At 41.3% G+C, this 23,360-nt stretch overlaps 1 protein-coding gene across 1 annotated transcript; it reads right to left on the bottom strand.

Moving 5' to 3' along the window:
• Positions 1–634: 634 nt before the first annotated feature.
• On the bottom strand, positions 635–21,397 carry gldc (glycine dehydrogenase (decarboxylating)). Its single transcript, XM_012835917.3, has 25 exons — positions 20,971–21,397; positions 20,660–20,738; positions 18,475–18,610; positions 17,983–18,147; positions 17,724–17,801; positions 17,459–17,606; positions 16,841–17,037; positions 15,501–15,597; positions 15,262–15,367; positions 15,020–15,159; positions 14,850–14,930; positions 14,538–14,635; positions 13,722–13,806; positions 13,549–13,590; positions 13,287–13,429; positions 11,407–11,482; positions 8,634–8,759; positions 5,500–5,649; positions 5,281–5,393; positions 5,033–5,174; positions 4,215–4,326; positions 4,012–4,107; positions 2,638–2,810; positions 1,238–1,318; positions 635–1,117 (listed from the first exon to the last, which is right to left on the bottom strand). Exons 1-25 carry the CDS (start codon positions 21,232–21,234, stop codon positions 980–982), a joined length of 3,066 nt encoding a protein of 1,021 aa, XP_012691371.2. The 5' UTR covers positions 21,235–21,397; the 3' UTR covers positions 635–979.
• Positions 21,398–23,360: the final 1,963 nt, after the last annotated feature.

Below are 23,360 nucleotides of genomic sequence, written 5' to 3'. Positions count from 1 at the left end.
CTTGCATCCTCAAACGGTACATTAAAGCTTTGCATGACATGACCTCACTTCCTGTTTGGTGGCTTTGCCACGGTTTTTGATTGGCTGCGACATACGACTGCTTTCGAAAATCAAAAATCAATATGATAACTTTTTGTTGGTTTTTAAATCCAATATAGAAGAAATTGACATTCTGCTTCATCCAAGGAATCCAACAGTACCTTGTTTTTGAAAAGAGTATAAATGAACTCCCAACTTTGACCCGTTGGTGGCGATAGTCTGCTCGAGGCGCAGACATGTACCATGGTGAAAATCATGCCCCTATTAATTGTGCCAAATTTCGCAACTTTTTACCATACTGCCATAGATTCCAATGGCAGAACAAGAAAACGAGGACAAAGAAGAAACACAATGGGTGCCTATACTGCAATTGAATTTAAAAATGGTCACATTTTATACTACAATACAATACAATTAATGTCATAATTATATTTGATCAAATGAGCTAACGTTTCAACTGTATTGAGAGAAATAATTTTTTTATAGGAACTAGTCTCAAAGGACAAAAGTAGGACAACTTCTCTGTGGTCCTTTAAGATAACCTGTAAATACAAACATTTCCCTGAACATACAACAAAATCCATGGATGCTGGTATCCTTTTTCAGGGTTTGCGTTTTATTTCTACAGCAGGTCATACTGAAAGGAAGCTAAAAATTACTTAAAGATTAAAAAACATCTAAAAATATAAACTATTGTGACAGTGCATTAAATGTATATTAAACATCTTTGACTTGAGGGAGAATGGAGGGCAGGGGGAATAACCATCCATACATACATATATTTATATATACACACAGTAAAACTGGTTTAAAATGTTTAAAGTTCTGTTTTCTTATCAAGTTCTCTTTATCAAAAGTAGAACATGGAGACTGCTCAAAACACTTATAAAAATATATTCAAAAAAAGACATTGGGTGGCTGTGTGACCACTCGAACGCCTCTAGGATGAGGCCACCTGCTCATAGGGGGACTCGTAGACATCCATTGGTGGGCAGGTGCAGACTAAGTGTTGGTCGCCATAGATGTCATCGATCCTGGAGATTGATGGCCAAAACTTGGTTTCCGGTTTCACAAATGACTGTAAATAACGTAGATGTTGACTTTTGTTAATTGAGGTATCCAACACATGCATTGTAATAATAACAACAGAATTTCATCACCGTTGATCATGCTAACCTCTAGCGGAATATATACTTACAATGGGGAAAGCGGCTAACTCTCTGGAGTAGGGCCGGTCCCATGTGCTTGATGCTAAAACAGCTAGGGAATGTGGAGACATCTGTAGAATAGATGGAAAGTGTGAGCGTGTCTGCACTTCAAAAAACCTTAAATACAGAATATTTGAAATCTGAAAATGTGAATGCTTTGCTTAGTATTTTCATCAACTTTTGAAAGATATGAAGTGGAAGTTTTGTATGTAATCAAATCAGTCATCAGTATATATTTATATCTAAATTCCTGATTTAAAAAAACCAAACAACCACACTTTACAAGCAATGCATGTACCATCCCGACGCATCTCATCTGTCAGAAAAAATGCTATTGGTATGGCTAACATTCGCCACTAAATTCCTTCACTGGCCGAGACCGACAACATTATCCAAACTTGAAAAGCAAACAGAGGCTGTAGTCGGATAGTGAAAAGAAATGAGGTCCGTTGTCCTTGTCCTTTCAACTGTTACTTCACCTCAATGGAAAGCGTCATGAGGTCAAGGAAAGGAAAGGAGAATTCATAAGGACTTAGAAGACAACAACAATGCCAAGAGAATATCACTGCACTAACACTAGGCTGTGTAATTATGTGATGGCAGACATACTGACATGGGTCTCAATGTGGTAGCTGCAATAACTTGTGGGACAGTATTGCCTTTAGTATGACCTCTTGTAAAGGATGGTCCAGTACACCCTATGCCAATAGAGAGAAGAAAGGAAGCATTGAAGCACCTTTCCTAAGCACTTATAGAATTGGACTCGCTCTCATCATGGCTGCCACTTAGGAATGTTACTAACTGAATTAAATGACCCGGAAGTATCTAAGCAAAAGAAAACGCTAATCTGAACCCAGCCGATGTCTGACATGCTGGAAACAAGGATGGAAGATAGCCCGTCGCAGTGCTCAAGCAATGCTGTTAACACAGTTGTCCTAGGCTAATTGGACCTTTTTGAATCAGTACAAGTAGTCTATTCTTAAGTTAAAAACCAAGCTTGGAATATGAGAGAAATACTGACTTGGAATAAAGGCTTAGTGATGCTTGGGCTCACAGGCAAGTTAAGGTTTGATTTTTCATCATGAAAGTATGAAATGCAGCTCATCTAATACGGACCAGATTTGACATTACAGATTATATTGAAGGAAGAATTGAAGGCTTTTAAATTTGAAAAGCAGCTTGCCCAGGCAAACACAATCATTTTCTTATCTCCCTGCCTTTTTTCAAAGCTGCTTTAGATGGATTCAAAGAAGAGATTAGCAAGTGCAGTGCATTCAGAGAATGAATGTTGCCGGAGCCCATTTCTTTTTACAACGAAAAGAAATAAAAAAGCCCTATCAGTCGACCCCTTCTTTAAACACATTGTTCCAGGATGTTTGTCTGCTTTGACCTTGAGTGGGTTGACACGCAAGTCCATTCTGCCCTCTTCAATGTCTGCTATCTCCTGCCTTATGCCTATCAAGGCATCACAGAAACGGTCCATCTCCGCCTTATCCTCAGATTCTGTGGGTTCAATCATCAGAGTGCCGGCCACGGGCCATGACATGGTTGGAGCGTGGAATCCTGTGGACATACGAAGACATGTTAATCTAATCCTGTGGACATACGAAGACATGTTAATCTAATCCTGTGGACATACAAAGACATGTTAATCTAATCCTGTGGACACCTAAATTAGGTGAATTTAGGACACCTACATTTCCCTCAGGATTAATAAAGTATCCATCTATCTATCTATCTATCTATCTACCTCTCTAGAGAGCCACAGCTCTCTTTTTCCCCAGTCAGGTTCTTTTGGTTTGACTGTTGCTAAAGCCAAATTCTAATCCTTTGCTCATCAGAAAGGTCAAGCCCTATTGTAACGAAGCAGCAAGGCAAGAAGATGACAATGTAATGGAAGACAAAAGGGGTTACTTTGGGTCAAGAGCTCTGATGTGGCTGGCTGTCCCCATAGTATTCAGTCCATCAACAGGAACGGGAGCTTTTTCTGACCTGAATGGATGCTGGCTACTTTTTATTGGGTAAAGAGTTATTTCCAGACCACAGTGTCAAACTGCCTTAACAGATTGCCGTGTCATACAGGCACACAGATGACCTGATGCAAGCAGTGTTGACTGACAGTGGATCAGTCCTGTGCATACATACATACATACATACATACATACATACAGGCACACAGATGACCTGATGCAAGCAGTGTTGACTGACAGTGGATCAGTCCTGTGCAGTACCTTGCTTAAAGACTCAGTGCAGCAGGAGACGACTTGCATACATCAAACAAGTAGTAATTAAGACTGGAGACTCTTAAAATCATTCATTCTCTTGAGTTGGCAATCTGTGGGATTGGCATGACAATTCCTAATTGTTGTGGAGAAAACCTGGATCAAATTATACTTGAGGCAGATATTTCTACCTTAACACTACACACTTAACACTAAATTAATGTAATCTTCTGGCAATTGATTTCATGCCCAATCAAGCCCTAGTTCATTGACTAGGTCAACTTGGCCCTGATGTCAACTATTAAAAAACGAGACTTAATCTGTCAGAGGCAACAGTGTTGTAAACAAAACCAAGCCTGAGTGTTCCAGAGTTCACAGGGTTCAAAATGGTATCAGTCTGCTTTCTATCTTATCACTATTAAAAGGGCAAAGGTCAGAGTACTGCAAGGGAGGGACAGTAGGCTGAATGCTTCAGTAACTGCTGAAATGCATGACGGCAACTTGAGAATTGTTAAATGATTGAAATTCCAGGGTGCTCATACCGTAATCCTGCAGTCTCTTTGCCACATCCACAGCCTCAATATTGGCGGTCTTTTTGAATGGTCGAATATCCAAAATGAATTCATGGGCTACAAAACCTGAAGTAAAAATAAAAAAAAAGTCAGTCATTATTTTTCGCAAAGGGTGAACATTTTTGTGTTCCACACTTCATAAAATGGGTTAAGGCAGAAGGTCTCTGGTTTACCTTGGGATCCCCTGAAGAGCACCTTGTAATGGTTCTCTAATCTCTTAGCCATGTAGTTAGCATTAAGGATAGCCACCTCGGTAGCATGCATCAGACCCCTGGCACCCATCATCTGATAAGAGAGGAACAGAACATCATCAAGTAGAGTGCAGGGAAGGGACACTTTTTGGCCACATTTAATTTGTAAATAACACAGAACGTGGCATATGGCTGCTACAACTAGGGTTATAACATTAAAATGTAGCCAATAAGATCTTTCCAACATTAGCTAATTTAACGTTTCTGGATCCAGTGCTACGATATGCACGCTCATATGCAGCCCATTTCCTATCGATTTCCACTCAGAGACTAATGTTTTGGGATTGGGAACGACTTCCACTGTCAAGTGCCCTGGTTCAATATAGAGGCCATTGCGGCATCTACATACATGTTTATGTAGCCAAAGCAGTCTAAGCTGTAGGCTAGAAGCCGTGCGTGTCTTAAGAAAAGTCATTGAATATAAAAAGTAGTGAGACGTTTTCTGTATTAAATTTATGCTCAGTCTTTTATGAAATGGAAACAAACACATGGTTTCAGACCACCATATTATTGGTTAGAATTGCATTTGTTGCTGTGATGTGTGCCATCATGCAATGACCCATCACATCAGCCTATATCGACAGTTTATCGAACCCTCATCATCTTTGTATAACTCAGGACACTAATTGCCGTTGAAAATCTAGACAATGACCACAAAGAATGATGCTCTTCAGAAAGAAGAACTCAAACAATGCGACCTATTCGGTGATATCCAATAAAAAAAAAGATGACACGTTTACCTTGATATAAGCCCATGAGATTGGCAATATAGCACTTGAACCCCAGGGGGCAGCACTGATTGTCCCCAGAGAGTTCAGAGCATCACCGGCCTGCATGGGCACCACAGGGTGGCTGGGTAGGAAAGGGGCAAGGTGTTCCTTCCTGTGGAACAGTTGATTGGATGAAATCATTATGCAAAAAAACTTGATTTGATATTTATTTGTGTGTGGCATTGGAGCATCTGCAAGAGGACTTGTGACTGACTTACACTCCAATAGGTCCCATCCCAGGGCCTCCACCACCGTGAGGGATACAGAAGGTTTTGTGAAGATTGAGATGAGACACATCGGATCCATAATCCCCGGGGCGGCACAAGCCTACCTGAACAACAGAATACACAACATCTTTTAAAATGTTCAGGGAATCGACAGTGATGTCAGGTTTGATGACTGAATTCATCTGTTAAACTAGGAGTAGGGCTCCTCACCTGAGCGTTCATGTTAGCACCATCCAAATAGACTTGGCCACCGTTCTCGTGGATGAGATCACAGACTTCACGGACGTTCTCTTCAAATACACCATTAGTAGAGGGATACGTGATCATCATGGCGGCTAATTTAGCCTTGTGTTTCTCAACCTAAGGGAAAAATAAAGTATGAGAACTACGAACATGACCTTTGTAGAGGGAAGCACCCCTACATTTAATTCTAACAGTACCTTTACCTTTAATTCTTTATCCATAGTGATATGTTGCTTTAAATTAAATCTATGTTTTTATGTACCGGATTTTGTATATCCTTAAATTCATTTTGATGGCATATGGTCAAGTGAAGGCTAGATACACATCTGTTGATCCCGCTAGGCACTCAGAACATTTACTGTGTTTTGTGCTCTAGGTGGGAATATACAGTACCAGTCAAAAGTTTGGAAACACCGTCTCACTCGTTTTTATTATTTTCTACATTGTAGAGTAATACTGAAGACATCAAAACTATGAAACACCATATATGGAATTACATAGTAAACAAAAATGTGTTAAACAAACCAGAATATTTGTTATACTTTAGATTCTTCAAAGTAACCACCTTTTGCTTTGCACACTCTTGGCATTCTCTCAATCAGATTCATGAGGAAGTCAACTATGGCTACTGTACTTATCCATATTATGGCAACAACCAGTCAACTAAGTAAGAGTAATGATGGACTGTGGTTTCTCTTAAGACATGAAGGTCAGTTAACTCGGAAAATTTCAAGAACTTTGATGGTTTTCGCGACTGCACTTGAGGATACATTCAAACTTTATGATGAAACTGCCGCTCATAAGGACCGCCCCTGCTGCAGAGGGTAAGTTCATTACAGTTACCAGCCTCAGAAAGCGCCAATTAACAGCGCCTGAGATTAGAGCCCACATAAAGGCTTCACAGAGTAGCAGACCCCTCAACATCAACTGTTCAGAGGAGACTGCGTGAATCAGGGTGGAATTACTGCCACTGCTGGGGAAGAACAACAAGAAGAGGATTGTTTGGGCCAAGACACACAAGGGATGGACATTAGACCAGTAGAAATTTGTACTTTGGTCTGATGAATCAAAATTTTAGATTTTTGGTTCCAACCGCCGTGTCTTCACAGAAGGTATGAGAGCGGATGGTTTCTGCAATTGTGGTTCCCACCATGGAGGAGGAGTGATGGTGCGGGGGTGCTTTGTTGGTGATTTATTCAAAATTCAAGGCACACTTAACCAGCATGGCTACCACAGCATTTTTACAGCGACATGCCTTCCCATCATGTGTTTTTCAACAGGACAATGGGCCTCATTCTCGAACGCAGTTAAGAAGAATTTAAGAGGAATTTAAGAGGAATTTCTTCTGAATTGGATTTAGGACAACATTTGGCATTCATGAAAGTTTTCTCATCTGGGATTTGCTCTGAACTTCAGAAGACTTTCCGAACTCGAAATAGCAGTCGTAACTCGGCCAGAGTTTTCTCAAATGCGATTCCTTCAAAAACCACAAGATGGCCCCATGGGCCATCTTGTGGTTTTTTGAGGAATTGCATTTAAGAAAACTCTCCGTGTTAATGAATTTGTGAGAAATCGTTGGTGATTGCGTTCACATCAACTCTACAGATCCTCGGATTAAAGTATCATTAACAATTACGTTTCACATGTAGGCCTAAAGTCATGATTCTACGAGGCACCGTGATGTCATAAAATAAATAAAAGGACTACACCGGAATGCTGCGCTCGTCTAGTGAGCGTCGTTTGGCACTGCCGTCTGTGCAAGTACGGCAATCCAGAATTTTCAAGTAGTTCCACGTTGGTGGAACGAACTGCCTAGCACTACCAGAGCAGGCGCGTCCCTCTCTACCTTTAAGAAGCTTTTGAAGACCCAAAGACCCGAAATTTCCTATTTCGTTTTTCTATTTCTTATGTAAAGTAGTATTTATTGTTACACTAGGTCTCTATTGCTCGTAGCTTGACTGTTCTATCCCTTGTACGTCGCTTTGGACAAAAGTGTCTGCTAAATGACTTAATGTAATGTACACGAACACTGCAAATGTAAGTGAATAAATAAATAAGCACTAAACTCAATCACGTTGATATAGCTATAGTGGAATAGAATGGACACATCTACATCCTGCAACAGTCCATCTCTGCACCGTTCAAGTCATAGACATATATAGTTGAAGTTAGATCTGCGTTAACTCGACGGTGATCGCTAGGCGCTTTGACATGACTCGTTTACGAGTTGCTTTCGTGTAGATTCGGTCGATTCCGACTGCACACGTCACTACGGTTGCGTGCCCTTATAAGGAGCTGGCAGGGCGTGTATGTATGCAAATTCAGGAGCACGAGAACGCGCTTTCAATTTAAGAAAACTCTTCCGGGGGAGCACAGCCCAGAAAACTTCTGCTGCGTAGGACCACACTTTCAAGCGTGCATGAATTTGGCGGATGTCTTTTGCTTACGTTGTTTTTCCGAAGCCCGTAAGAAACATTTCAGAAGAAACTTCAGAAAATGTTCGAGAATGAGGGCCAATGACCCCAAACACACCTCCAGGCTATGTCGTGGCTATTTGACCTAGAAGGAGAGTGATGGAGTACTGTGTCACAAGATCTGGCCTCCACAAATCACCTGACCAAAACCCAATTGAGATGGTTTGGGATGAGCGAAGGAAAAGCAGCCAAAAAGTAATCCATTCCAGGTGACTACCTCATGAATCTGATTGAGAGAATGCCAAGAGTGTGCAAAGCGGTCATCAAAGCAAAGGGTGGCTACTTTGAAGAATCTAAAATATAAAACATATTCTGTTTGTTTGTTTAACACTTTTTTTTGTGTACTACATAATTCCATGTGCATTCCTTCATAGTTTTGATGTCTTCAGTATTAATCGATAATGTAGGAAATAATAAAAAAATAATCGCATGAGAAGATGAGTGTCCAATCTTTTGACTGGTACTGTGTGTGTGTGAGAGAGAGACACACACACACAACCATAGAGAGAGAGCGAGAGCCTTCATCAGTGTCAATTGTGCAGGGTTATGCCATGTCTACTAATTTCACTAACAAACTATTTTCAGTGTAGTTTTTAGTCAATTTAAAAGTAACTTTGAGCATCTTACCATGGCCTTCAAGTGAACCACATCAATGCTTCCATCTTTATCCACCTCCACCACCTGGACCTTCATACCTGCCATCTGGGCACTGGCAGGGTTAGTACCATGGGCTGATTTAGGGATCAGGCACACCTGAGAACAGAGGAACATTTCAAACATCTCTGGTCTCAATGGAGTCAAAATATAGAAGGAACCTCAAAACTCTTTAAAGGGACATTTTGGTTTAAGTTCTCAGTATAACTCTGGATACTTTTTGCACGACTTCACAATCATATATTAATATATTCATAGCCCCCATGAAATCAAACCTGATCCATTTCCATGATTTGTTTAGATAATGCACAAAGATGTTTTGTGAATTTGTAGAGTTAGATTTTCTTGTATTCAGGGGTGCAAACTCATCAGGGATGAAAAAGGTGACAACGATGCGAACCCCCTAGGGTCCGGGGCATGCTCCCCGGGGGAATATATAAGAACATTTTGCACATTTTAAAGTTCAATGCATCAATCTGGTGCACTTTGACAACTAAATTATGAGGCTAGATCTATGAAAAACCTTGTGCTGTTGTAAACTATTTTGTGCTCTGGTAACAGTTTCATCATAAACATTCCTGTGTTGAATGTTGCACGGGCACAGGCCAACCCAACCACCCACCCCAATACCCTCCCGACCACCCACTCCAGTCCACTTCACCAAAGCACATTACATCAAAAATCTCCATCAGGTATTAAGCCAAAAAAAGGGCCAACTATAGGAACAGAAAATCAACAGAGGCTGCATCAGGCATGGCCTAGCTTCTCCGTGTTCTTGAAAAACTGTGACAGTGGGAACACATATTCTTTTCCCTTTAAATTACTCTTTGAGTCTAGCTTGTCAGGACAAGGCCCATTTGCACCTGACTCCTAGTTGAGCCACAGTAATGGCATCCTCCTCCTAAAATTCTCTCATTCTAAAACCAAACTGAAGTAGGAGAGTGATAAGTTTGTTCAGTTGCAGTGAAGCGCCCGGCAGTAACGGGTCAGTGCTTCAGATTACATACACATAGGGACGTGCAGTCAGGGGAGGCAGAGCCTCATGAAAAGTAAAAGTCATCATGAAAAGTAAAAAACAAATAATGATAAAATAAATATTAATATGTATCTACTGATCTTTGCTTTAAATTAAATTTGTGTATGATTCCGATCATTTATATATATTAAAAAAAAAAAAAAAAAAAAAAAAAAAAAAAAAGCTGAATTTGACCATGTCCTGTTCAAACAGAAAGGCGACTCGCGAGGTGAGGCAGCGACGAGTTGCGCCTCATCTCAGATTGTGCAATCCCTCACACACACTGGGTTGAGCGCATGACTTTTGCTTTCTCATTGTTTGTCATCACTGAAACACCTTTATTATATGTCGTTTGTATCCATATAATAGGTAATGTAATGTATTTCACGTATGTGAAGAAGCTATTTAGTCTTGCTGATCTGTCATAAAACCAGTGAAAAAGCACATAGGGGAGGCAAACCTAACCTCTGCCTCAATGAAGGGGGCGTGCGATAGCCTGGAAAATAGACTTCCAATCCAGTGAAGTGATAGATAAATACATAATGGGAGACCAATGCCAGAGCTAAAAGGTTTGCTTCAAACGACAGGACAGAAGATAACTTTAGCAGCTAAACTCCGGACCAAACTCGGCTGACGGCCATGTATTTTAAGTATTTCGGCGTTTTCACGCTTAGATTTTTCAAAAGTTACCGAGAAAAAGACACTGTACTATCCGATAACACCGTTATTGTAACCAGCAAAAATGGTTGATGTGATTTTCGAGGCGTCTGTCAGCCAACTGTCTGACATTAGCACGTTAGCCTACGTTAGATAGTATAACGTTCTTGCAGCGTACCAACGTCACACGTTACCGTAAATGCCATCTTAAAAAGGCCGCTCGAAACCAACGCTTTCACCCGAAAGACATGTCTTGTAATACACCTGTCTATTACGGCATCGAGGCAGCTACCTTCCATTTCGAACAGACCCGAAATAAAAAGCGTGCCTGTCATGGTGACATGGGATTGGCCAAACGAACAAGCTTGAAAAAAAATATTCATGACAGCTTGCGTTCGCAGATTACTTGGAAGGACCCCCCCCCCCCCCCTACAATATTTGTATTGCAGATTTACACGAATCACACAAATTACCTATTTTGGATCAAAAACGGCGAATTTCGCCGAAAGGTGACAAGTTTGCACCCCTGTGTATTAATTTCTAGGCTCCCACCTGTAGCAAGTGCTGATGTTGCTCTTTGTGACACATAACAATTGCTTATTAATTAGAATAGAATATAGATTAGCTAAAATAAGCGGGGTGTCTATTGGGCCCCACCCTGTTACAAATACGAATAGGTGGGCCTTGGAGTAGAAAAGGTTGAGAACCCCTGATTAAGTGTGTTCTTGGTCACCTCAATTTGAAAGCTGGACCAAAGTGTTTGATTTCATTCAATTACAATTAGGCCAAATAAAAAGTTAAGTTGTAAGTACAGTCTGGACAGTATTTTTCTCTCTCAACGCCTCAATAGGTAGATCTTGCCTGTCACCAAGGCAGAGGTCGGTGATCTTGGGCCTAAAAAGGTTGGTGACCACTGGTTTAGGAGTAAACCCCACAACCCAATAGCTTAGGTTGGTCAGTCCTACTCTTGCAGAAATTCTCAAATAAAACTTTCCAATATTCTGGGCTACCCATGTGCTTTTACCCCAGAAAGGAGAACAGGCAAAAAGCAACCTTGACTGATATACTACTTACAAGTCGATGGGACTCCCCTTTGGAGTTGAGATAGGCTTTGATGGCAGCAAGGCCAGCATACTCTCCCTGAGCACCACTGCAAAACAGCACATGTAGAAACCAGGATGAAGACTCAGCGTATCCCGGAGACAAAGTACAAAGATTAGTACAAAGGCCAGACCAAGGAAAAGATTAGGTAACCATCAACAATCTATATCTAGTAGAAGCACTAAACATACTGTAAGTCTGGTGACTGCGTACTGGCCATTATAAAAGGGTTATGCAACAGGACACACACACACACTAAAGGTCAAAAGTTTGGGGTCATGTAATTTCTTTGCTTTCAAAACAAAAGCATTTTTTGTCCATTACAATGACAAATTGCTCAGAAATACAGTGTAGACATTGTTAATGTAAAATAATGTAGCAGAGTCCCGTGTTCCAATGGCACATTGTGTTTGCTAATGCAAGTTTATCATTTTAAGAGGACAATTGATCATTAGAAAACCCTTTTGCAAATGTTAACACAGCTGAAAATTGTTGTGCTGATTAAAGAAGCAATGAAACTGCCTTTCTTTAAACTAGTCGAGTGTCTGGAGGATCAGCAGTTATGGGTTTAATTACAGGCTCAAAATGGCTGTTTCTTCTTAAACTCATCAGACCATCCCTGTTGATGAAGGCTTTTACTTGTGAAAAATTGCCATGAAACTGAAGATCAGTGTACAACACTGTACTACTTCCTTCACAGAGCAGCACAAACTGGCTCCAACCAGAAGAGAGGGGGGGGGGAGGTCCCTGCACACCTGAGCACGAGGACAAATACATTGTGTCCTCTTAGATTGTCTGGTTTGAGTAACAGACACAGGTCCTTAACTGGACCAGAGCAAGACAAATACATTGTGTCCTCTTAGATTGTCTGGTTTGAGTAACAGACACAGGTCCTTAACTGGCAGCTTTGTTAAATAGTATCTGCAAAACACCAAACACAGATCCTGAACAGAGGCAGATTGGGAGAAAAAAGGTTTTTGGCAGACAAATCTAAGTTGGTGTTCGTGTCAAGGAACATATAAGAGACACAGACCAAATGAAAAGATGCCAGAGAGGTGCTTGATGGCTTCGGTCAAGCATGCTGGAGGCAATGTGATGGTCTGGGGCTGCTTTGGCGGTGGTAAAGTGGGAGATTTGTATAGGACAAAAGGGATCCGAATAAGGAAGGCTATCATTCCATTCTGCAACGCCATACCCTATGGATGGCTCTTGATCGGAGCTGTGCTTGGAGTCATTGTCCTGTTGTAGGCTCTAAAACTATGCAAGAACTATTCGGGGAAGAAGCAGTCTGCTGGTGTTTCGTCTAGCAGTCTCTGCTCCTACAACAGCTCCATAGGGGTGAGATTCAGATTGACCGTAGGGTACGGAAGAAGTGCCCATCAAGCCAATCCAGTTTATGGGAGGTGCTTCAGGAAGCATGGGGTGAAGAGGCAGTCTGAAGAGACGACTAGAATTGCTGCAAATCTTCTTTGGCAAGGTTGGAAATTATTATTTTTAAATTGAAATAATTATTGTGTCCTTCAAACTTTGCTTTTGTCAATGACGATATTTCCCATTAATTTAGCTATATTTCCTATTCACTTTCATGTAACACAAGGACATTTTTAAATGACCCAAAACTTTTGAACGGTAGTATACACACACACACACACACACACACACTTTCTTGTCAAGAAAACCCATCAAACTCAATCAGCTGGTAGTCCGGCCTTGGGCCTACAGCCAACCTTTACCAACCCCCATTCTCACTTGTGTCTTATTGCTTAAATATATATCGTACATACACAATCATCCAACAACTCAAATATCCATTGTACATATGCACACAATCATCCTACAACTCAAGGTCTTGCCTGTTTGGTTGAAAGGAGATCTTGTCATAGCCAGTGATCTCGCAGAGGTCTTTCTCTAGCTGGTGGAACAGCTGTTGATAACCTACAGCTTGGTCCAGTGGCACAAATGGGTGGATGTTTGCAAATTCCCTCCAAGTGATTGGCTGTGGATATGAAGCAATCCATCAGATAAATACATACATACATAAAAGCAAGGAAAATGTTTATCACCTTATTATACATAATCAGCAGCAATGGGTAATGACAAAATGGCTCCGCTCACCATCAGTTCTGCAGAGCTGTTCAATTTCATCGTACAAGATCCCTAGAATGAACGTTTTTTTTGGGGATGAAGTTGAAGATTAACCATTCATGTGTAGAAGAATACCATTGGTAAAAATTATTTTAGATGAAGAAAAATAAATGCATGTAAATATGATTCATGTGCACACTTACAAGTGGAATCATACTATGCACAAGAGATATGTCTTTGTTCTCTAGACGTTTCATATATCTCACAATGTTGGTCTCAGAGTGGTAACTGTGAAATAGAACAAGTACAAATGGATCAGTATTATTGGTCATAACCAGTGTTCCTTGATGTATTATTGGTCATAACCAGTGTCCTGTGATGTATTATTGGTCATAACCAGTGTTCCTTGATGCATTATTGGTCATAACCAGTGTTCCTTGATGCATTATTGGTCATAACCAGTGTTCCTTGATGTATTATTGGTCATAACCAGTGTTCCTTGATGCATTATTGAGGTCATAACCAGTGTTCCTTGATGTGTTATTGAGGTCATAACCAGTGTTCCTTGATGCATTATTGAAGTCATAACCAGTGTTCTTTGATGCTCACAGGCAAACATCCCCTTCCCATCTAGGATTCCAAAGCTAATCTGTCCTTGTGCCATTTTTGCTTTAAATGATTACATGTTTCTTGTGGATAACAATATATTTCCTACCCATTTTTTCTCAGAATCAACACAAATATGAATCACTAACTCTTGTAAGGTCACAGCATTCTAGATATAACACAGCCTCTCCGTCTCCACAAGTACCACTTTTACAACATTATAGATACCACACAGCCCTCTCAGTCCATTTTTAAATATATATAAAAAAAAACCTCACTTAAGCATCTCTAACCTGGACCTATCTGACCTATCGAAATAGTGTTGCTGAAATGTATACAAAAGGGTAAAACCACTACAAGAAACGACTGAAAGTATATCCGTGACATCTTTGACATTTATCTTGTGGACAAACCTGTTAAACACTGGATGGTTTAGGTACTTGCTTGTCCTCTTGAAAGGACTTCCCAGGAGGCCCTTAGTCAGTCCACTCATTTTCTCAGCAATAAGTTCCTGCGGGGAAAAAAAAAGTGAAATCATTATTCTGTGCGTTACATTTCGTGGACGATTTTAGGCATGTAGTAGTAGTAGTAGTAGTAGTATTATTAGTAGTCCTTTTATTGTTACAGCACAAGTACCAGCAACATAGCCTGTCGCATAGTAAACTAGCGAAAATGGCAATCCACCCGTCCATACATATACACATACTGACATATGTACAACTTACAGCTGAAGATTCACAGCCAAACACCCAAAGAAGATCATCCAGATCCCTCTCGGTCACCGTCTCATCCAGGGAAACTCCAAGCTGTTGGGGTACAGAAGATACTGAGAAGTGAAAGCTTGTTCCATGAAGAACAGCTAGTGTACACATTTGAGTAAAAAAGCTGGCCTCACCACTTCTTCACTGTAAATTCGTAAATTGATCTCGCGCTGAACTGCTCTTTCCAAGATGTCTTTAGCAGCCACACTACAGTGGATTTTCAATGTGTCGAAGAACATTTCATGTTGTAGCTTGTGACCTGCACGCTTTAGTCCTTTAACAGCAAAGATTTTAGAAGTTAATTCTGTGACAATGTCACAATCCATACAAATTTAGCATTAGATGAGAATGAATGATGATTTAATTGACAGAATACCTTCAGCCAGGATCAAGACAGCATTGTGAGTCCTCTCAGCTATGTGACGCAAACCTTGAGGTCCATGGTACACGGCAAACATAGCGGCCATGTTGGCAAGAAGAGCCTGAGAAGATCACATGATTCATGAATTCCACATAAAAAAAAAAGAGAAAACATTGTACTGGAATCAAATATAATCAAACTAAAATATTATGTTCAGTATTATGTTATGTTTGTTAGGGTTAAGAATTACCCACCTGAGCTGTACAAATGTTACTGGTAGCTTTGTCTCTGCGAATATGTTGTTCTCTGGTCTGCAGAGCCAAACGATAGACTTCCTTACCAGCAGCATCTCTGAGTACAACAGTTAAGGGTCATGATAATAATAAATAATGACCGTTAATGTGCAATAAGTGTACAGAAAATACCCAACACTTGTAGGCAGAACCATTTATATGAAAAAGTTCTGTGTTATTCAGGAAACCTGTATTCAACCAAAGTTAACTCAATAATGCACTGATTGGCAGCCTAAAATGTAGTTGTAATTTGTGTAATTAACATTAACGTTACGCTCAGATGGCACAGAGTCCTGCAGCTGAACTAATGAATGTGTGTCTAATGATGGATGCACACTATTCAAACAGTCAAGTACACCAACAAGAATTGTACCCTGTGAACTTCACTGTTCAATATAAATGAAAGATACTAGTTTCACATCATTAACATTTGCAATTCATGCAAGACAACTCATTATGAGAAGCACATTCCTGCACTGGACTCTGAACCCGTACCCTTGGACACTAGGATCTTAAGGTGTTGGGGAGTGGAGACCTCACTATACAGCTCTATACTCACTGGACTCTGAACCCGTACCCTTGGACACTAGGACCTTGGGCTCTTAAGGTGTTGGGGAGTGGAGTCCTCACTATATAGCTCTATACTCACTGGATACAGGTCCATTTACACAACAACCAGAGGCAGAGACTAGATTACAACATAACTGGTAAGGTTATCTATGTTTCAGGTATTTAGCAGACACATTTTATTTAAAGCAAATTACAAAACGCTTGATTAATATATAGAATGAGAAATTAAACAATTTTTACGTGAACACCACAAAATGAAAAGAAAACTTGAAAATGTAACTTGCCGGAAAAACCTTGTTGTAATGGCGTTAGATGACAAGACAAAATGGTACACTACAAGCAACAAGTTATCAAACTGGTATTTTAAGGTCATTAAAGTGAACAAAATAATAGAGCTAAGAGAGTGCAATCCAATCCATCCAGATAATCATACAGCACTGTAGCATACTGTAGACACATAATGATTGGTCACAGTAGAGAGCCCGTCAGTGGAGACCCAAAGTTGTCACACATTCTAAATTATAAAACAAATATAGTGAGGATGGAAAATAACTAATTATAAGACAAAGAGCCACAGTAGGAGAACGCTAGATGGGCAAACACTTTAAGGTCATGCTTTGCACAAAAAAAAAACATTAGGTTGTGTTGCTCCATCAGAGCTCAGCCCTTTAACGATGCCAATTATGTTATCATTTATAACAGACGTTTTCCGGTTTAATACAGGTTCCTACCTCGTCACCCCCACCATCCTGCCAGGCATCATGCGGACAAGGCTTTCTTTGACGGAGAAGAAGGCTGCATGAGGTCCACCGTAACAAAGAGGGACTCCAAAGCGCTGAGAGCTTCCCAGGGCCACATCCACCCCAAACTCCCCAGGTGGCCTCAAGATACAGAGGGCCAATAGATCTGTGGCGCAACACGCCAGGGCCTTAGGAGAGATTCGAAAATTAGATATATACACACACAATTGAACAGTACAACGTCCACTCTTTAAAGAGTGGCATAGATAAAACATCTGGTCAATATTGACTTTCCAAAACAAATTTAAAACAAAGCACTGCCCATAAAATACTTTACAACTACAATTGCAATTAGCTTATCCCCCAGCAAAAAACTCTTGCCTATACAGAGGAATTGCTGATCTCACAATATGTTTTGACTTTTCACAAAAAAAAATTATAAAATTGAACTAAGTATGACCATACTGAGTCAGATCACATATCAAGAACAATACCAAGTCTTTTTATGTGTCTATGTTACCTTAGGAATCTCAGCAGCACAATCAATTTACTCGAGGAGCAGAAATTGTACGTACATTCAGAAACCAAAAAGGAAAATGGCATCCTTACCCCCCCCTTATGCGCTCGATCAACTAAGGCAGTGAAGTCTTCAACACGGCCATCTGTGTCTGGGTACTGGAAGAGCACACCGCTCACATCCTTTCCACTGAAGTCCATCTCATGGGGCAGCTTCAGGATGGTCTTCACACCAATGTAACTAGTATGTGCAGTGTGGAAAAATGAATCATTTAATACAGCTACTCAACATTAACTCCCTATGAACCTTTTAAAAAAAAAAAAAAAAAAAAAAAAAAAAAAGGACTCCACAACTTACTTTGCACGAGTCCGCACAACTGCAATCGTTTGTGGGTGACAGCGCGGGTCAATGTAGAAGGTGTTCCTTTTATTTTGTCTGAAAGGCGAGCATCAGAGATGTACATGTCACTTGAGCACCATGACAACAGAGATGTACATGTCACTTGGGCACCATGACAACAGAGATGTACATTTCACTTGGGCACCATGACAACAGAGATGTACATGTCACTTGGGCACCATGACAACAGCAGAAAATAGAGTTCTTGTCCACTGACCTGTGGCAGAGCTGCATGGCTTCTGCAGCAGCTGTGCCCTCATCCAGGAGAGAGGCATTGGCTACCGCTAAGCCAGTGAGATCACACACCATGGTCTGGTAGTTCAGTAAGCTCTCCAGGCGCCCTTGCGCAACCTCGGGCTGGTAGGGTGTGTACTGAGTCACCCTTTAAGGCAAGAGACAAGAACTAATTGTTCTAAATGTCCACTGAGAGTTTTTGTCATTATTTGAAGTCACAGAATTACAGGCTAATGATGGCATACCATTGGGTACACGGACTACAAGATGAATTAAGCTGCCCTGTAATCCTATTCTATAACCTTTTGCTCAATTCCAAATGAGTATTTTTTCCCTGTTCGCAAACAATATTTTTCTACATGAGAAGTTCTGGATATTGCAACTTTACTGCGATTGCACTGCATTTCCGCAAAATATGGTAATCAATATTCTAAAGACCAGAAAAGTGACATGGAAAATGATCAAAGACACCAACCATCCAGAGTTTTCCAGCAGATTTCTCTGGATCACTGGGGGGACGGCACAACTATAATAGCCCATGCCAATATAGGACCTCCACAACTTGTTCTTAGACGCAATCTTCTGAAGAGACTCAAGGATTTCATTTTCACCTGTTGAGTATAGCATATGGGCCATCAAACACAGGGCTGTGCATGCAACAGAACATTTACCTGTATCATCACTGTTGGGGTTAACACCCTAGAAGAAAATCTAATTTTACTTCACTAAAATTCATTATCTAAATATGAAAAAAAAAAAAAAAAAAACCTAAGCACATATACGGCTAAATTAATTTCAGCTTACGGTCATTTCATGATTATCCACATGGTTTATACGTGGATTTGTGTAAACATTTCTGCAGCGGTTAATATTCGGTTGCAGCCTTTAAACGGCAAAGCATTTCTTTCTCATTGGGCAGACAGGTAGTGAATGGGTCTCTCTCTCGTGTGAGTGTGAACACGTGCGGGGAGGGGGTGTAGTATTTTTGCTTTGCTCCCTTATGTTTCTGCTTGAGACGCCCATTCCTATTTTATACAGCAACTTTTAAATGGCTAGTAATGCTCACACCACAACTGCATGGCATTTAGTTTTACGTGACACAAGGCAACGTTTAATAAACTGCGGCTAATACACAGGTGCGGTCAATACACAGCTTTTCTTTTCAAAATAACACAAAAACACTAATCATGTGGTTTATATACAGTGCAGCTTATGGTCTGGAAATGCACCTCAGCTGAACTATTCCAGGAAATATAAAAAAAAAAAAAACATGCCCAGACAAAACTCTGGTTCTCCTTCATTTCCTATAGCAGAAACCAGTGTTACAAGAAATAACGCATGTTCATCACCTGCACAGGGCACCACAAACACTATTAAGGTAGAATAAGATAATGCAGTGACATTTTGATGGACTCACTTAACAACATTCAGAGCGTCTGATGCTTTGCAGCCAAAAGTGCTCTGGGTAAAGAGTAACACATTTAAAATCACAACTCCTCTACTGTTAAAGCAGGAACCAATTGGTGTCGTTTGCCAGCTCCACTCACACCAGGCTAAGCAAGCACGTTTCAGCATGGCCTCCCATTGAATATCACAGTTTGGCTTTCTGCATGACTAGACCAGTGGTTCAGAGCTGTACAGTCAGCCAGACTAGACAGGGCTATCTAGTTCAGATAGACTGACACTGGAACTCACATACATCCCTCTAGGTTTAATTAAAAGGCTAGTGCCAGATGCACGCTACAAATACAGAGGGGGCTATTAGCCTAGTAAACAAACAGACAACAGCCTACGACTTATCCAATTCCCATTCAAATACTTATTGTGAGAGCATCTCTGCTTGAGAAAATACAAATGAACGGACAGCTCCGGCATGCGCTTAAGCCACATCCACCACACCGTAGCCCATCATTTTCAGAACATCGTCGGAGCCATGAGATGGTATGAGGGGCATTCAAAAGACTTCGTTCGTAGCCTGGGCAAGGTAGCCTAAATCAAGGTTTTCGCCATTATCATATAGGGGCTATTATTATTACTATTGTTGCTGTTCTATTATTATGCTATATAGTGTGTTGTTGCAAGGGTGAACATGTATTTATTCATCTTGTTCACGCCGAAATAAATCAATAGCTACATATCTTAGTATGCAAAGTTGCACTGTTAATGCTAAAGGCGTGAGGCAATGTCCTAACCAGATTAAACTGGCCTTGAGACGGGAATTCAAGGCTGAACTTTACACTCTCGTAGTCATCCTATTGGCAAGTTCCATTCCCAGCAAGAGATTGGTGCTGCACGGGGACTTTCGCAAAAACAACTCCTAATATGTTCAAAGGAAATTTGACAGCGCAATCCTCGTACAAAGAAACTCTGACATAACGCATCGTGCACATAGCTGTAAGGGATTATACAACTGATTATTATTGCTTGACGTGATGCTAATTAAAAGTAATTTCCACACAAATAGCGTATAATGTTATGAAACCGTACATTTGATATAGCCTAGTCGTTTTTACCCTCAAAATGAATGCAGTTAACGGTGCGTTAACATCTAGGAGCCTAGCATTATGAGCCGAACCGTGTATCCCAAACACCTTACACAAGCAAGGAATTCACAACATTAACACGTGCTCTGATTTCAGCAGAAAGAGACAAAAACTTACAGATGGGATCATCCATTTTCATAACTCTCTTCAAGCGGATAGAAGATGGAATGGTCTTTTCTATCAACTCCTCAACGGACTGCAATCAATTATAAACAAAAAAACACAGACGAATTCCCTTAGTTAGCCTAATGGCCTAGGCTGGGACACTTTACAGATGCATAAGACAATTCATTGTGTGATATCACTAGCTTGATTACAAAATATTCTTAATAGGCTAAGGTCACATTCAGTATCGATAACATCAAAATCATAAAAAAACAAACCAACATCCGTTTTAGTTAATAAGTATTGGCACATTTTTTGCCTACCTCAAGCTCAAGAGTACTAAGCATCTCCTTTTTCTCCTTTTCACCTGGTCCTATATGTCTTTCGGTAAAGTCGTCGTGCCTTGGCAACATTATCTCTATTTTCCTCGTCTGGAAAACCACGGACGTCCGTAATTCGCGGATAGGTGCAACAACTTGCTGGTTTCGAATAAGCAGTCTTTCAAAATTTTGGAGATTTTTGGAGCGCACAAGGCGGTTAACAGATCTGGAGATGAGAAATCCCCCGGATTTCGCACAGCACTGCATTTTGAAATAATTTGCTGTGCTTTCAAAGTTCTTTCAAGTAGGCTACAGTTTGGACGACCTAGGCTATATCGCCACCTCTCCTGATAACTTGTGGCTTCTTCTAAGTGACTCCACTTTATACGCCTCCCTTGCACAATGGCGAACCAATCGATAAATTACATCACTGTGACGCGAAGACTAGTGTCTCCGCGCGGATTTAGCTCATGGTCCTCACGTGTAGTTTGTCAACGACGTGCTGAAAGAATGTCGTATTTGTTCGCCACTCGGCAGAAAATCTTCTGCCAGTTTGATTCTATTGGCGTCACGAGTCCTCAGTTCATCCTGACTTAGATTAGTTTATATGTCTTGTGAGAAAACTCACGAGCCTCTTTGTAGTGGGCCCTAGATAGCATACACAGTAACCAGTGGTACATTGTTTGCATCGTGTTTTTTTCTGATGCAGGGCATATCCTAGGCAATTTAATGCGCTGAAATCGATATTTTCGCAGAAAATAACCATTGATGTTAAATTGTAACTCCTCTGGCCGCCTGATGGTGGCATAAGGTTATGCACAGTTTGTCTCAACCACTACCAGTGTCGTCCCACTGATTTGGTGCCAGATGTGTGATGGATTGACGACGGTGGTGAAGTTAGCTTGGAATTGATGAATGACATGATATAATTCAATTCAATTTTATTTATATGGCGCCAAAACAATATCATTTTCTCAAGGCGCTTCACAGAGCCCAGAGCCTGGACCCCCTTAGAGCAAGCACAATGGCAGCAGGGGCAAGAAAAAACTCCCTGTAAATCAGGAAGGAACCTTAAGCAGAACCACGGCACATAAGGGGGGACCCATCTGCTTGAGGTCGGCAGGGAAAATATAGGAAGGGGGCGGGGTTGTGTGGCAGAAGAGGAGGGGAACCAACAAGTCAATTCAATTCAACTTTATTTCGCCATGTATACAGATACTAGGAATTTGTTTTGGTATTCTCCATGCAGGCTATAGTATCACCAAACTATCTCCTGCACGAGATCTCCACGGCCGCTACACAAGCGCCATCGGACAAGGGGGTAGACAGGACGGGAAGACAAGGTTGAGGGAAGAATTGCAGCATAACATGAGGAAAGGGAGGAGAAAAAAAAGGCGACCCCCAGACTATGCTCCTAGAGGAGTACAGTGTGGGAGCAGGAAAAAAACACCTCAGCACATAAGCACATACATTTTACAACATGACAGAACTCAAGACTTTCAACGGGGAGGGGGGAGGGGGGAGGGGGGATGGAGGTAAGCCAGCGCAAACAAGCAGCAATCTGGTCCAACAGCCATATTCGGCTATGGTCACAGACCCGCCTGTCACCCTGGGGGTACGAAGCAGGCGAAGGCGTGGGATGGGGGTCATGGGGTGGTGAATGCATATCAGTAATGTGTATGTGTGTATGTATGCATGTAGAAAGTTCGAGTATGAGTAGGCCTGGATTGTCGCCTTCCCCTAGGCCTAATCAGACAGATTCTCAGTCCGCAAGATTGTCGTTGCCATGGAGACATCCTTGAAAAGGTCCTGGACTGAGACAACAATCCACAGGTGTCTGTGGAAAGGGGGAAGGGAATGCAAGAGAGTCTCACTGCAGCGATCTTCAGGGGAGTTGTTGTTCCAGCAACAGCCTTGGCCAAGGCAGTGCTGGTTGAGGGGGCCGAAAGCAGATAAGATTGGGGTTGTTTGGTCTTGGGAGTAGGCGCCAATTTGCTCATCTACTCCTATTCCGTCCGGTCTCCGAATTGCTCCAATTTCCTTTGCAAAGCCGTGAACTTCTCCGTGTTGTTATCCATATCGCGGTTAATAGCCGCCAGGATGTTATCCATATCGCGGTGTATAGCCACAGTCTGAGTGCCAACAGCTCTGCCCAGCGCTTCAATCATGTCGGGCAGCCTTAGTGGGCTTTTGACAGCTGTCACCGTTTCATACATTTTCCGATAAACCAGGGTTCCGCCTAATCCAATCAGCAGAAAGCCTGTAATCAAGGTACCGAATAGGTAGATGTCTTCAATGTCCTCCACGGAAAGGGCAGCCAGGCACACGACTCGCCACTTCTCCCACGCGTCCATCGAGTAGCCAGCTGCGAACGTCCCGGCAGGACAGTCAGG

Source organism: Clupea harengus, chromosome 7, assembly GCF_900700415.2.
Source record: "Clupea harengus chromosome 7, Ch_v2.0.2, whole genome shotgun sequence".
Lineage (NCBI taxonomy): Eukaryota > Metazoa > Chordata > Actinopteri > Clupeiformes > Clupeidae > Clupea > Clupea harengus.
This window is presented reverse-complemented; position numbering and strand designations above follow the sequence as displayed.